Below are 11,881 nucleotides of genomic sequence, written 5' to 3' on the forward strand. Positions count from 1 at the left end.
GTATGTGTACCATCATAGCAGCATTAACATAAATAGTTATGCTTATAAGCCATGTGTGTGTCCCAAACAGAAATACGTGTGTGTGTGTGTGTGTGTGTGTGTGTGTATACTTGTTTATATTACATTGTGGGGACCAGCCAGCGGTCCCCACAATGTAAATGGATTAATAAACATACTAAATGATGTTTTTGTGAGAAAGTAAAAGTGTGCACAGTTTCCTGTGATGGTTAGGTTTAGGGTTAGGGGTAGTGTAGGGGGATAGAAAATACGGTTTGTACAGTATAAAATGCATTATGCCTATGGAAAGTCCCCACAATTCACAAAAACGTGTGTGTGTGTGTGTGTGTGTGTGTGTGTGTGTGTGTGTGTGTGTGTGTGTGTGTGTGTTTTTCTAGCCTGGTGGGGTGTGTGTGTGTGGACAAGGTATTCCTCATGTTGTGGGGTCATTAATTAATCTGTTTACACATTCAGAAACAAACAAACAAACAAACATGTTCATTTTATATATTGACACCTCAAAGTGCTCTCTGAAACTAGACCTGAGATGGCCTTATGTCCATGAAATGAGAAAATTAAAATTTTGTTGTACAGCTAAACCAAATACATTTTTGGAAAGGTCTTGACCTGGAGAGTAACATATGTTAATATAAAAATTCTATATAGCTCCTACTTTGAAATACTGACCTTTGAAACTTCACCTTGGTGCATGTTTGAAGGCTTATAATTCAGCAACAAAAGGGGCTACATATATGGGATAAACTGGTATAGAGAGCTCTTGACCTCAGCTATCATACTGAGGTATATACAGTATAGGCAACAACTAGGGGCGCTGTCAAATATGGTTAAAATGTATTTAAACCCACTTAACAATTACATATTTAAAATCTGATTACATAGATGTGTTTACCATACCCCTAAACCCCTCACTATACTTTCAACTAACTATTTACAACCTCAAATTCTAAGGAAAATACAAATTTGGTAAAAACTACAATTCCCAATAGCCACACCATGCAGCTTGATACAAATGAGCACTACAGTTGTAGTTCTTTCGGTTTGCAAATTAGGGTTGTAAACTAGGGTTGTAAAAAGATATATCTACTGAATATATCAAATATCTAGTGCAGTCAAACTAGTAATTACACTGCATTTAGATAATCTGTGTTAACAAAAATTTAAAATGTTGGTTTATTTCAGATATTTTAGCCAAACAGTAGAACGCGCAAACTCCGCCCACAACACGAGGCACTTCCATAACCTTCAGCTACAAAAAAGAAAAAAAAACATATTTCTCAGAATCGAAGGAGAAATTATTAAATGTGATAGCATTAACATGAACATATCGTATTGTTGACTTATCATATTGTTTTTTTCTGTGGAGAAATGTTATAAATATAATTATATATAAAGTGAAGAAAATACTTCCGGGCGGAAGTACGTAATGCAAGCTACGTGGTTTCAGCTGCGTCAATAGCAACCGCCATAGCAACGAAAGATAATCTTCGTTCAATGAATGTATATTATCTGTATCTTTAGTTTTGTAAAAATAAAATGCACATTTCTCACTACAAAGCAGCCAATTGGAAAAGGAAGAGAAAACTACGAGAAAAGTTGCTCATCTAACGTTACATAGGCCTGGATCTGGAGCATTTCAAGCCAATAACGCCTAACGTTAACTGTTATGTCAGAACCTACTGTATGTGACACACTGTCTGGCTGATTATGACAGTAAAATCATTGTATTAATAATTTATTAAGTACTATTACTTTTTTTATTGACTTCTCAGGTGTGCTGACAATGGTTGAAAACATGGCTATAACTCATGGGAAAGCTGTTTTGTAGTCAATACACTTAAATGTTCCTTTTTATTTGTTACAAACTTATATAGTGTGTAGCAGTAAACTTCATTTACACATGGAAAACATATTGAGGGCAAGCTCCATTTTACAAACGTGTCTTTTTTTTTTTTTTTTTTTTTCCAAAAACAGTGTAGATACAAGAATATGGTTAGTGTCAACTGTAAGGTTATTCATAACACCAAAGCTGGCTATACCTTGAGTACTACAAGGCTTTAAAATGTTACTTAGACAGCAGCTTGTACGAAAACAGTGTTTATTGTCCAAAATTAAGGAAACATTTTGAATAATGAAGCAGAGATTTATAAACAAATAATTTTTATTTACAACATTAGAAGAACAGTAGAACTTTATTGTTGTCCACATGGCCACATTTTTTTGTTTCTTGGAACCAGCAATGTGACAACAGTCATTTTAGCAGACCTTCTTCTATGACACAGTCATTCCTATGTTCCCAAGATGGGGGCCAGGCCTTTAGGCTGAAAGAAATGGCATTTCATTTCTGAAATATGTTAAATATAAGGATGGCCTCTGTTAAACCTGTTAAGCTTCTACAGATTTCCCTGATAGAATGGGGTGGAGAAAGCAGAACGCTGAAGAGAATTTATATTTATATCCAAAATATAATTGTCACTTTGTAATGACATTTTTAAACTGTTTACATTACAAAGATTTGTATATCAGAAATATATGAATGTATGAAAGCGGGCATGCGCGTCACTCAGCAGAAAAAGGGAGAAAGGAAAAAGAGACGCTGTACGGATGATAAGCCAGTTGAGATTGTGTGTGTACGTTCTTGAGAACCGTAAGTCGTATAACTTATGTTGTCAGTTCATTTAAGCCTGGTCTTGCAAATTTAAATTAAGTTAACTGGTGATTTTTTTGGACCTGCCCCCACTGCTAAAAAACCTAAAAAACTAAAAAGGAAACACTGACAAATATAAGGAATCAAAACAAAAGTGAGTTAATGCTCATTTCTCACTTTGAGAGCTCCTCATACTCAGTCGTCTGACAGTTCAGAATCACTGTCGTATCCATCCCAATCATTCTGGAAGTCCATACTTGTTCCAGTCAAAACTTGAGCATAACAGTCTCTTGCATGCTTCATCATTCTGGTGACTTCTTGCTTTTTTCTCAAAGTTAAGCTGAGGAAACCCTTGATCCCTTCTTCGTTTAGAGCCCACAGCTCACCTTATGGGAGTAAAACAAAAAATTATCAGAAAAAAAAATTACAATGTACAGTATAGTATTACAACACATTACTTAAATACGTACTTTTCAATGCCTCACTGGAAAGCTGGCATGACATCTCCTTGAGTGTGTCTGCACGAGTGGAGAGAGATTTCCAATGCTTTGCCATCTCAGAAAGAACAATCTTCTTCTCCTCCTCAAGTCTCCTTATTGCCATCACAACATCAAACGCCTTCCTCTTGGTTTTCAAATCTACAGCGTCTGGGATACAGTTGTGGAAAATAAGTGAATTGTAAGTATTTTTCAAAGAATTTCTGAAATAATCTGTGATAAGGCATAATTGGTTTTGTGCTACTATGTGAATCAAACAAAATTGTCAACAGATTTGTGTACATACCACGATGTGAAAGTTGCCATGGCCAAACTGTCTCGTCAGAGAGAATGATGTCAAAGGCGATTCTTTCTGTATCTGGAACCATACTGTTGTATTTTTCAACAACAGAGCTAAGAATGGCCTTCTCCTCTCTGATTTTGCGCCGAATCCGGGCCCGACCTTTGCTGCCATCGGTGTCTTTGTAAAGGCGCTGGGACCTTCTTTTAATGCTGGCCACCAGCACCTCCATTCTACTGGTCACCGCGTCAAGATCGGCATTCTTTTGGGATGTTGTTGCTGAGAAGAAAAGAAATGCAAACATTTTGCTTACATTTTCATGACAGTAACTGAAATGAGCTAAGTCTCAATGTAACAGAATGCCACAGGGAAATCATAAGGATTATCCCTCTTTGCTTCCTTTTTTTTCTTTATAAAAGAAAAGCTCCTGGAGGAAGGACAGGTGAGTCTCAATAATCATTTCATATTTCTTAGCGTGTATAGGAAGTATGTAACAGGGTACCAAAGAAAATGACAACGTAGCCAAGATAGGATCCGCTAACTGCGAGAAATGTCCAATGTTCCAACTTTTGGACTGTGAACCATTCAGGTACTTTCAGGGCACTTTGTTTCGGCATGATTTCCAGTGTGCATGCACTACATACTACAATTTGGCATTTTAATTGCATAAGTACATGACCAAGAAAACATTGTATGTATGATTTCATTTTAAAACAGTAATTACTTGCAGAAGCATGTCTCCCATTATTCTGCAGAACTGAGACATTAAAGTAATAGTGTAACTCTCACCTTCTGCCCACTCCTTAATATCAGTGACCCAGCCCTCAACTTCAACCTGTGTCACTGCCAGCTGGATTCTCATGCTTTCCAGGTCCTGAAGTTGGCTCTCCAGGCGTTTTGTGGCCTTAAATAACAAAAAAAGGAAATGAAAGAAGAAAAATGTTATACCTACAAAAATATACAATAGAAGGTATTTACAATATAAGAAAATAACAATACTCATCTCTACCTTCTAATATCGGCAGGCAAGTGAAGTAGCCAAGTTCTTAAACTTTTGCTGATTCCAGCGCATGGCCATCAGTGTAAGCATGTCTGTACGTCCTGCAAAAAAATAAATAAATAAATAAAAAAAATACACTAATCTGTGTTGTACCACATGTCCCTCACTGGCTACAATTTTCTTGTAACACTTTCAATCTAAGTAGTCCAGTGTGTGGTTACCTTACCTGCTTTGGACATGTGCTTCGTGGTCACAGCAATCCTAGAGAGGAAGGCGTTACACTGCTCAACCTCCTCCCCAAGTGTCAATCCGGCCCCTTGCTGGTAAGCTCCACTCCATTTAACCTATTAAAGAAAATACTTAAAAGCTGCCAACATACCTTTGCAGGTGTTTAGGGACAGTCAATGACATGGTAATGTTTTCTTACCTCACATTTAAAATCATGGGCTTTGGCATGAAACACTGAGAGAAACGGTTTCATGCTAAGTAGGTGCTGGAGCTCCGGGCAGCTTTTTGCCACTTTGTTGAGGTAGGGCCAGTACTTGCAGGTTACATCCATGGCAAAAAAGCTTATTGGCTTATTTGCCAGCTTGTTCTGCAGGTAGAGGGGATAAGCATAGATTTCTCCCCTGAACATGTTGAGAGCGCCAAGAAAAACTCCATGTCGACAGACTGCAAGCTCAAGTCCCTCCTCATCAATTTTACTTGAGGATCTCTGAGACGTTTCCCTGGCAGCTGACCACTCCCCTCCACAGACACCTCTTCCAGAGACCTACAACATGGAAAAAGGTTAATATAAATAGTCACCCAAACAATGTCAACTGTAAGATGTTATTGGTGGTGTTTTTAGAAATGTTGTACAACAAGTTTACATGGTTGGTGGTAGAATGAATGTAATCCACAAATCTCTCTACTTCATCATCTTTTGCAATGAAGATGCCATCAAATAAGGCTTGTTCTTCAGATCTAAATGAAAGAAAGGTACACATTGACCTTCAATATGACACAGCAAAGGTTACTTTAACAACAGTGCAAATTACACACATTTTGTAAGTACCTTGCTGCATTCTTAAAGCGGTAGTGCTTGCGATTTCCATCCACAGAAACAGCAAGCATGTCTGGGGTGCACGCAGGACAGACAAAATGCTCCTCCCTGCAGATCTTATCCACCTCAAATCTAACAGCCTCCCACTCCAAAAAGCTTTTTCTGAAGCTGTCTGCTGTGATCTTCCCAGTCTGTTTCAGAACAGTAAAACATGTCAACATAATTCACAGTAAAGTTAACTAAAGTTAATAAGGTCAAAGGTGACACCAAATCCTCCAGCATCGAGCCTCCACAGGCAGCTGCTCATCACAGGCAGCCCAGTGCATCATTGGAAATCTTTTGGAAAACATCACGACCAAAGTCTCCAAAAAAAAAAAAAAAAAAAAAGACAAATTCCACAGCAAACTCAACTCCCACTGCAAACTTAACCAACCATGTCTTTATGGACCTATTTTTTTTTTTTCTGAATGCAAACTGCATGACTAGAATGTGACAAGGACATCACTACTTGATCTTATACAACAGGTCTAATGTTTTGAGTGATTGAGTTGATAAATTGCTCCAATACTTTTGTACATGTAGTGTACGAATTTAGATTTTTTACTGAGCGGTAGTTTTTACACAAAGACTTTGAATCTTAGATGATGTTCTATAGATGTATCAAGTACAGCTGAATCACTGTGTTTTGATATCATCAACATGCTCCAATTATAATAATCAATGTGCTGATAATGTCACCATAGTCATTCTGCGATACACGTCAATACTAGTACTAGTTGTTAGTGATTCCCACCACTAATACTCACACGGCCAAATCGGACAGTTCGTTGATCAAGCATTCTTAAAAATGCTTGGCAGGACAGTCCTGGTGCTGCCATCTTCAACTCTTCATATGAACAAAACACATCTGTAGCGTACACCGTGGAAAAGTGAAGGGTAGCAGGCCAGTAGTCATTTCGGACCAGGTCATCCACTCCAGCGCTCCAAGTGGCTTTGCATGCCTCGCATTTCATCTCAGGCATACTGAGATCATATCGTCCTGGAAAAATCAAGAACACATTGGATTATGCACAACAAATGCATTGGGAACTAGAGGCACCTCCCACATGTCCCGACACAAAAGACTGCAGCGCGGGACAGGTTTTGAAAGCTCTATGCGGGACTGGCCGGGATGAGACAGGTGTGTTTGCTGGTGCGGGAGGAACAGATGATTCACTGCACTTCTGCAAATGAAATATGTGTTTAAAACAACATATACAAATGAGAAAGTAGTGTATGTAATTATAGTTCAGCTAGATAATCTATTAGGCAGCAATAAAAAAAAAAGATAAAAAAGGGGTTTAAGCAGCCTAACTGACAGTGTTGTTTACGTGGTTTCAATTCTTTCCTGCTGCTCTGTTGTTGAAACTTGAAATTGAAAGCATGACAGAAGAAGAGGACACCACTGGGCTACTTCAGATATTTGTGAATTTCTAAAGAAAAGTAGCCTACATTACTATCACCCATGTAGTACATTCAGAACCAAGAAACTTAAAATCAGACATCTGGCAGTCTTTCTCAGTTGTCAAGTGCCTCTTTCGTGAGACAGAACACAAAACTGAACATCCCTCCTGCCTATCCTGCGGTCTTTCACAGGCGGGAGATGCACATAAGGTTATAGATGCGGGCGGGAGCGGGACTAAACCGTCACATTATTGCGGAACGGGACAGAATATTGTGGGAACGGGGGGATGCAGGACTGAAAACCCTGCCCAGCTCAGACCACTATAGGGAACATTTGAATAGAAATAGATCAGGACACATTTACAAAGCCAATAGCACAGCCTTGTTTTTTTATTCAAATAGGACAATGAAAAGTGGCAGGAAGCGAGTGGGAGAGCCCTATGGGGTGGAATCAGGTTAAAGTCCAACCCAGGTCCCTATCAGCACTTTGCCCACAATGTGATATGGACGCTACAGCCACTTGATTGGGAATGTTCCCTTAAGTTCATTTTATTCTTACCATTCATTGTAACCACAGCAACAACTTTTCCTGGGTTGACACTCAACGATCCTGGAGAACAACTACATATTTTCTCGGGCATCTCCAACGGCACAATACACACTGAAAGACACATCATATGCAGGGATTAAAGACATGCATCATCCTATGTACTAACTGGGAAGTATTCTGTAATGATTTTTTTTTTTTTTTTTTTTTTTTTTTAAATCAATGATTTGAAAAGCTTTAAAAGATAAAAGGTCATTAAGTGTGTTTCAGAGAAAGTACTCAACAGATTCCTGTGAAGCCTATTATACTGTGAAGTTATTTAAATAAACTGAGAATGGGACTAGGGCTGCACAATATATAATTGCGCTTTTTCTGACAGATAAAGCGATTACCATTTCCAATGATTTTTTAATGTGAATGATTTGATTCAGTTCAATATTCCAAATGTCTCTTTAATTTGTGCCACCTCTTATAGGGAAGCACAGCCAGTGTACAAGAAGACAAACACCCACTGACCGACTGAAGTTCACCAATCAGAATTTTTGTACCCTTCACGCATTACGCACACCCACCAACCAGAAGTTGCACAGTCAAGGAGGATGACGTGAATATAAAAGTCAAATGTCACCTATTCATGGTTATTTGCAGATTTTACCATTAGGCAGTTGCATTGGATCATATTTGCAATTACGATTGCAATAATTGTGCAGCCCTAAATGGGACACTCAAAAAAAAAAAAAAAAAGAAAGAAATACAGCTTACCACACTGGGAAAGAGCCCTCTCCACGACACAGGTTGTTGGAGGCAATGGCTGAAAGAATCCAGCTATTGTTGCATCCCTGTTGTGGAACACGTGGTTTCGGTGTATACTAACATCACAATCAGCACAGAAGAATGGTTGTGGTCGGCAGTCACGACAACGGACAGCAGCTGGACTGCTGCCACATTGTTGGCAGATCTGAGTTGTCGCATTTTGTTGTGCCACCATGGTATTCACCAGACAGGGTCTCTCTTTCTCCCACCTCTCTGAGAGGAGACTTTTTCGAGTAGACCAGTCTGAGGAAGCTCGTGGTGGTGCTGGTGCCGTTTCCTGATCATCCAAGTCATCACCCTGTGAGTGGTTTAGCTCTTCAAGGAAAGTCTCTGTTAAAATAGTACATCGTATTTAAAAACAATTTTCTACACTATCAAAGTGTGCAACATGGATGTTGTCGGCTATTCTGACGCAAAAACATGTAATTTACATTCTAATTATTAGAATCTATAAACATAATGAACTAATAGAGACAAAATAAAGAACATACCAACAGTGTCAGGAGGACAGTAGTTGGTCATCTCAATGCTGCTGTCCAACATCCTAGTATGAGCACCAGTCTTACGACTGTAGCTGTGACTAGTAGCTGTAGCAGAAAATAAAACCCAAATCAACCTTTAAAGCATTACAATTCCATAGATTTTGACAAGCTCATTTTATTCCACACAATGATACAAACTTCTATTGGCCCAATTTCGTTGTCTATACCACTTTGGATGAGTATGTAATAAAAACCTCATATCTCATACCAGACACGTTACTGATTCGTGTATTCAATCCCAAGTGGTAAAACAATCTATATCTCCGTTTTAGATATATGTGAAAAATCACAGGAGTTCTCCTTTAAGTAATATGACTGAAAAAAGAAAACTGACCTGTTTGGTTTCGGGATGATCTTGGTCTGTCATAGACAACATTTCCATCACTGTCTCTCTTCAGCCACCTGACAGGTTGATGGCTGGTGGATGGTGGAGCCTTCTGGACTGGTTGATGGCTGGTGGATGGTGCTGCCTCCTGTTCTCCCGGCATCTTATTGATGAAATCTTCCAAGGTCTTGAGTTCATAATTTAATTTAGAATGTTCAACAAGCTCATCAAGCTCATTAAGGACCTGTTCGAAATTGGAATGGTCACTCATGATGAACAAGGACAAACAAGACAACACTAAAGGGATAGGGGGGAAGAGCAAAAGAGCAAGAACAACAGAGAACCAGATGGACTGACAACAATTAACTAGACAAACGTGGCTCTAAAAAGTGCCTTTGTTTTTGCTTTGTAACGAAGCTGAAGTTTTAAAGTAAATGATGAAGGGACTAGGGGACCTGTTGAGAGAAGGGAAAGAATATAAATTCAGATTTGAAGATCATGCTACATACAACTACAAAAATACTTAAGAACTTGAGAAAACGTTGGTCTAGTTTGCCCATGCTTTGGTATGTGGTGGAGGAGGTCTGTGGGTGCTTATATAAATATTAGGCCAGAATACTGTAGGGCTGGGTGTTGCCTTGCAAACTCACAATACAATATCTCACTAGATATGGATGGACTGATCTTGACACTCATGGCTGATATTGATACCAACCATTCACAATGCCAGTTTGGTTGATAATCAGTGCCATTTTTAAATCTGTTTATGTTATTAATTATACTTTTGTATTAACAAGGAAACACATTTCTTTAACTGGATTATTTCCTTTTCCCTGTGATGATTTTAATCAAAAACCTCCCTCAGCATTCATAGTAGTTTAGAATACAAGCTTTTAGTTAACACTGATTTAATTTGTTAATGTGCTTTATTTTCATGTCTATGCTTTCATTAGTACAGTTATAAGTTACACTGACTAGCATGTGTATAAATGGGCACAAAACACTGGGCAAAGAGCAACGACACACAACCACAAGAAGAATCCCAACGCAGACATACATTACAGCTAACACTTACAGTATGTCTCATTATGAAAATCTTACATTCCCCAATAATTGTACCTTACATGATTATATGCGACAAAAATGAACTTGAATTCAATTAGCTAACTTTGCTAGCCCGCACATGTGGTGCAGAAAGCTATATTTTTATCAGAAATATCATCAGAAATATCATCAGTCATCAGAAATGGCCACCTTACAAATCTAAAGTTTCTAAACACAACTTCTTGTCCTGATTCAACAGTTTTTGATGTGTAATCCATCTCTATTAATTAACGTTAACCCTTCTACTTACCGAGTGTAAAATCGCAATGGACCTTGGGATCGCCCATACGTTGACGTCAGCGTTATTAATTTAGAGGATTTAATAAAACAACAACAACAAAAAAAGATTAATTGAACTCAATCGTAGCATATTATATATATTTATTAAAATCAACAAACCTCCGATAAAAACGTTATCCAGCATGCTATAATTAAAGCAGTGTCCTACAAGAAAACTCTTAAAATGCTTACTTAAAATGCTTACTAAATCATTTTTTGTAGCCTATTCCTTTTTTATTTTTATTTATTGTAGTGTCGACCCATAAGGCAGACAACGGGTTGCGGTGTGCTGACCCAAGACGTCAAATTTCAACGCTGTTGAGTTCTATAGAAGTCTATCGGACTACCCTGCACGTCGAAAAATAACGCCAAAGGTATACCCAGTGCGTTAAAAAGTGACGCCAGGGTCTACTGACCATGCGTCAGACATTTGACGAGTAGGGGGTGAGACTGTGTTGACATTGATGATATACTGATCTACTCCAACACCCTGGACGATCACATCCATCACGTCAGAGCGGTGCTGCAACGCTTAATTGATCACCAACTTTACGCCAAAGCGGAGAAATGTGAGTTCCACACCACGTCCACTGCCTTCCTTGGATACATCATCAGCTCCGAGGGGGTCACCATGGATGAAAGTAAGGTCAACGCTGTCCTCAACTGGCCCGAACCGAATACCTTAAAGGAATTACAACGCTTCCTAGGATTCGCCAACTTTTATCGTCGATTCATCCGAAACTTCAGTTCAGTGGTCAGTCCACTTACCTCCATGGTCAAGAAAGGCATTCATCGTCTCCTGTGGTCAGACGCAGCCCATCAAGCCTTCAAGGAGATCCAACAGCACTTTGTCACCGCACCCATACTCCGTCACCCTGATCCGTCGATCCCCTTCATCCTAGAAGTGGATGCTTCGAATATTGGAGTGGGGGCCATTCTCTCCCAGCGACAGGGGCCCATGTCTAAACTCCACCCCTGTGCCTTCTACTCTCGGAAACTCAGCTCGGCCGAACGCAACTACGATGTGGGAGATCGTGAACTCCTCGCCATGAAGACGGCCATCGAGGAGTGGAGACATTGGCTAGAGGGCGCTAACTACCCTTTTACAGTCTTTACCGATCATAAAAATCTGGAGTATCTGCGCAGCGCCAAACGGCTCAATCCCCGCCAGGCCCGATGGTCCCTATTCTTTACCCGATTCAACTTCACAGTCACCTACCGCCCAGGATCCAAGAACACGAAGGCCGATGCGTTGTCTTGTCTGTTTGAGGAGGAGGAGACTTCCAACGGACTCGAGACCATCCTCCCATTCCAAGTCGTGGTAGCGCCCATTCAGTGGGACAT

General features: G+C 39.5%; 1 protein-coding gene across 2 annotated transcripts; it reads right to left on the bottom strand.

Annotated features, from left to right (window-relative positions):
- Positions 1 to 1,505: 1,505 nt before the first annotated feature.
- LOC125261608 lies at positions 1,506 to 10,986 on the bottom strand. Of its 2 annotated transcripts, none has more exons than XM_048180166.1 (15): positions 10,509 to 10,986; positions 9,164 to 9,609; positions 8,779 to 8,874; positions 8,237 to 8,617; positions 7,487 to 7,588; positions 6,291 to 6,523; positions 5,497 to 5,675; positions 5,312 to 5,405; positions 4,867 to 5,211; positions 4,666 to 4,783; positions 4,449 to 4,540; positions 4,229 to 4,343; positions 3,446 to 3,718; positions 3,133 to 3,309; positions 1,506 to 3,048 (listed from the first exon to the last, which is right to left on the bottom strand). In XM_048180166.1, the coding sequence occupies exons 2-11, from the start codon at positions 9,423 to 9,425 to the stop codon at positions 4,452 to 4,454; spliced, it is 1,899 nt and encodes a 632-aa protein (XP_048036123.1). In that variant the 5' UTR covers positions 9,426 to 9,609; positions 10,509 to 10,986; the 3' UTR covers positions 1,506 to 3,048; positions 3,133 to 3,309; positions 3,446 to 3,718; positions 4,229 to 4,343; positions 4,449 to 4,451. The 2 variants fall into 2 exon arrangements, with proteins under 2 accessions (XP_048036123.1, XP_048036124.1); XM_048180167.1 differs by having other exon boundaries at positions 1,506 to 2,336; positions 2,840 to 3,048; positions 9,164 to 10,986.
- Positions 10,987 to 11,881: the final 895 nt, after the last annotated feature.

Source organism: Megalobrama amblycephala, unplaced genomic scaffold, assembly GCF_018812025.1.
Source record: "Megalobrama amblycephala isolate DHTTF-2021 unplaced genomic scaffold, ASM1881202v1 scaffold442, whole genome shotgun sequence".
Lineage (NCBI taxonomy): Eukaryota > Metazoa > Chordata > Actinopteri > Cypriniformes > Xenocyprididae > Megalobrama > Megalobrama amblycephala.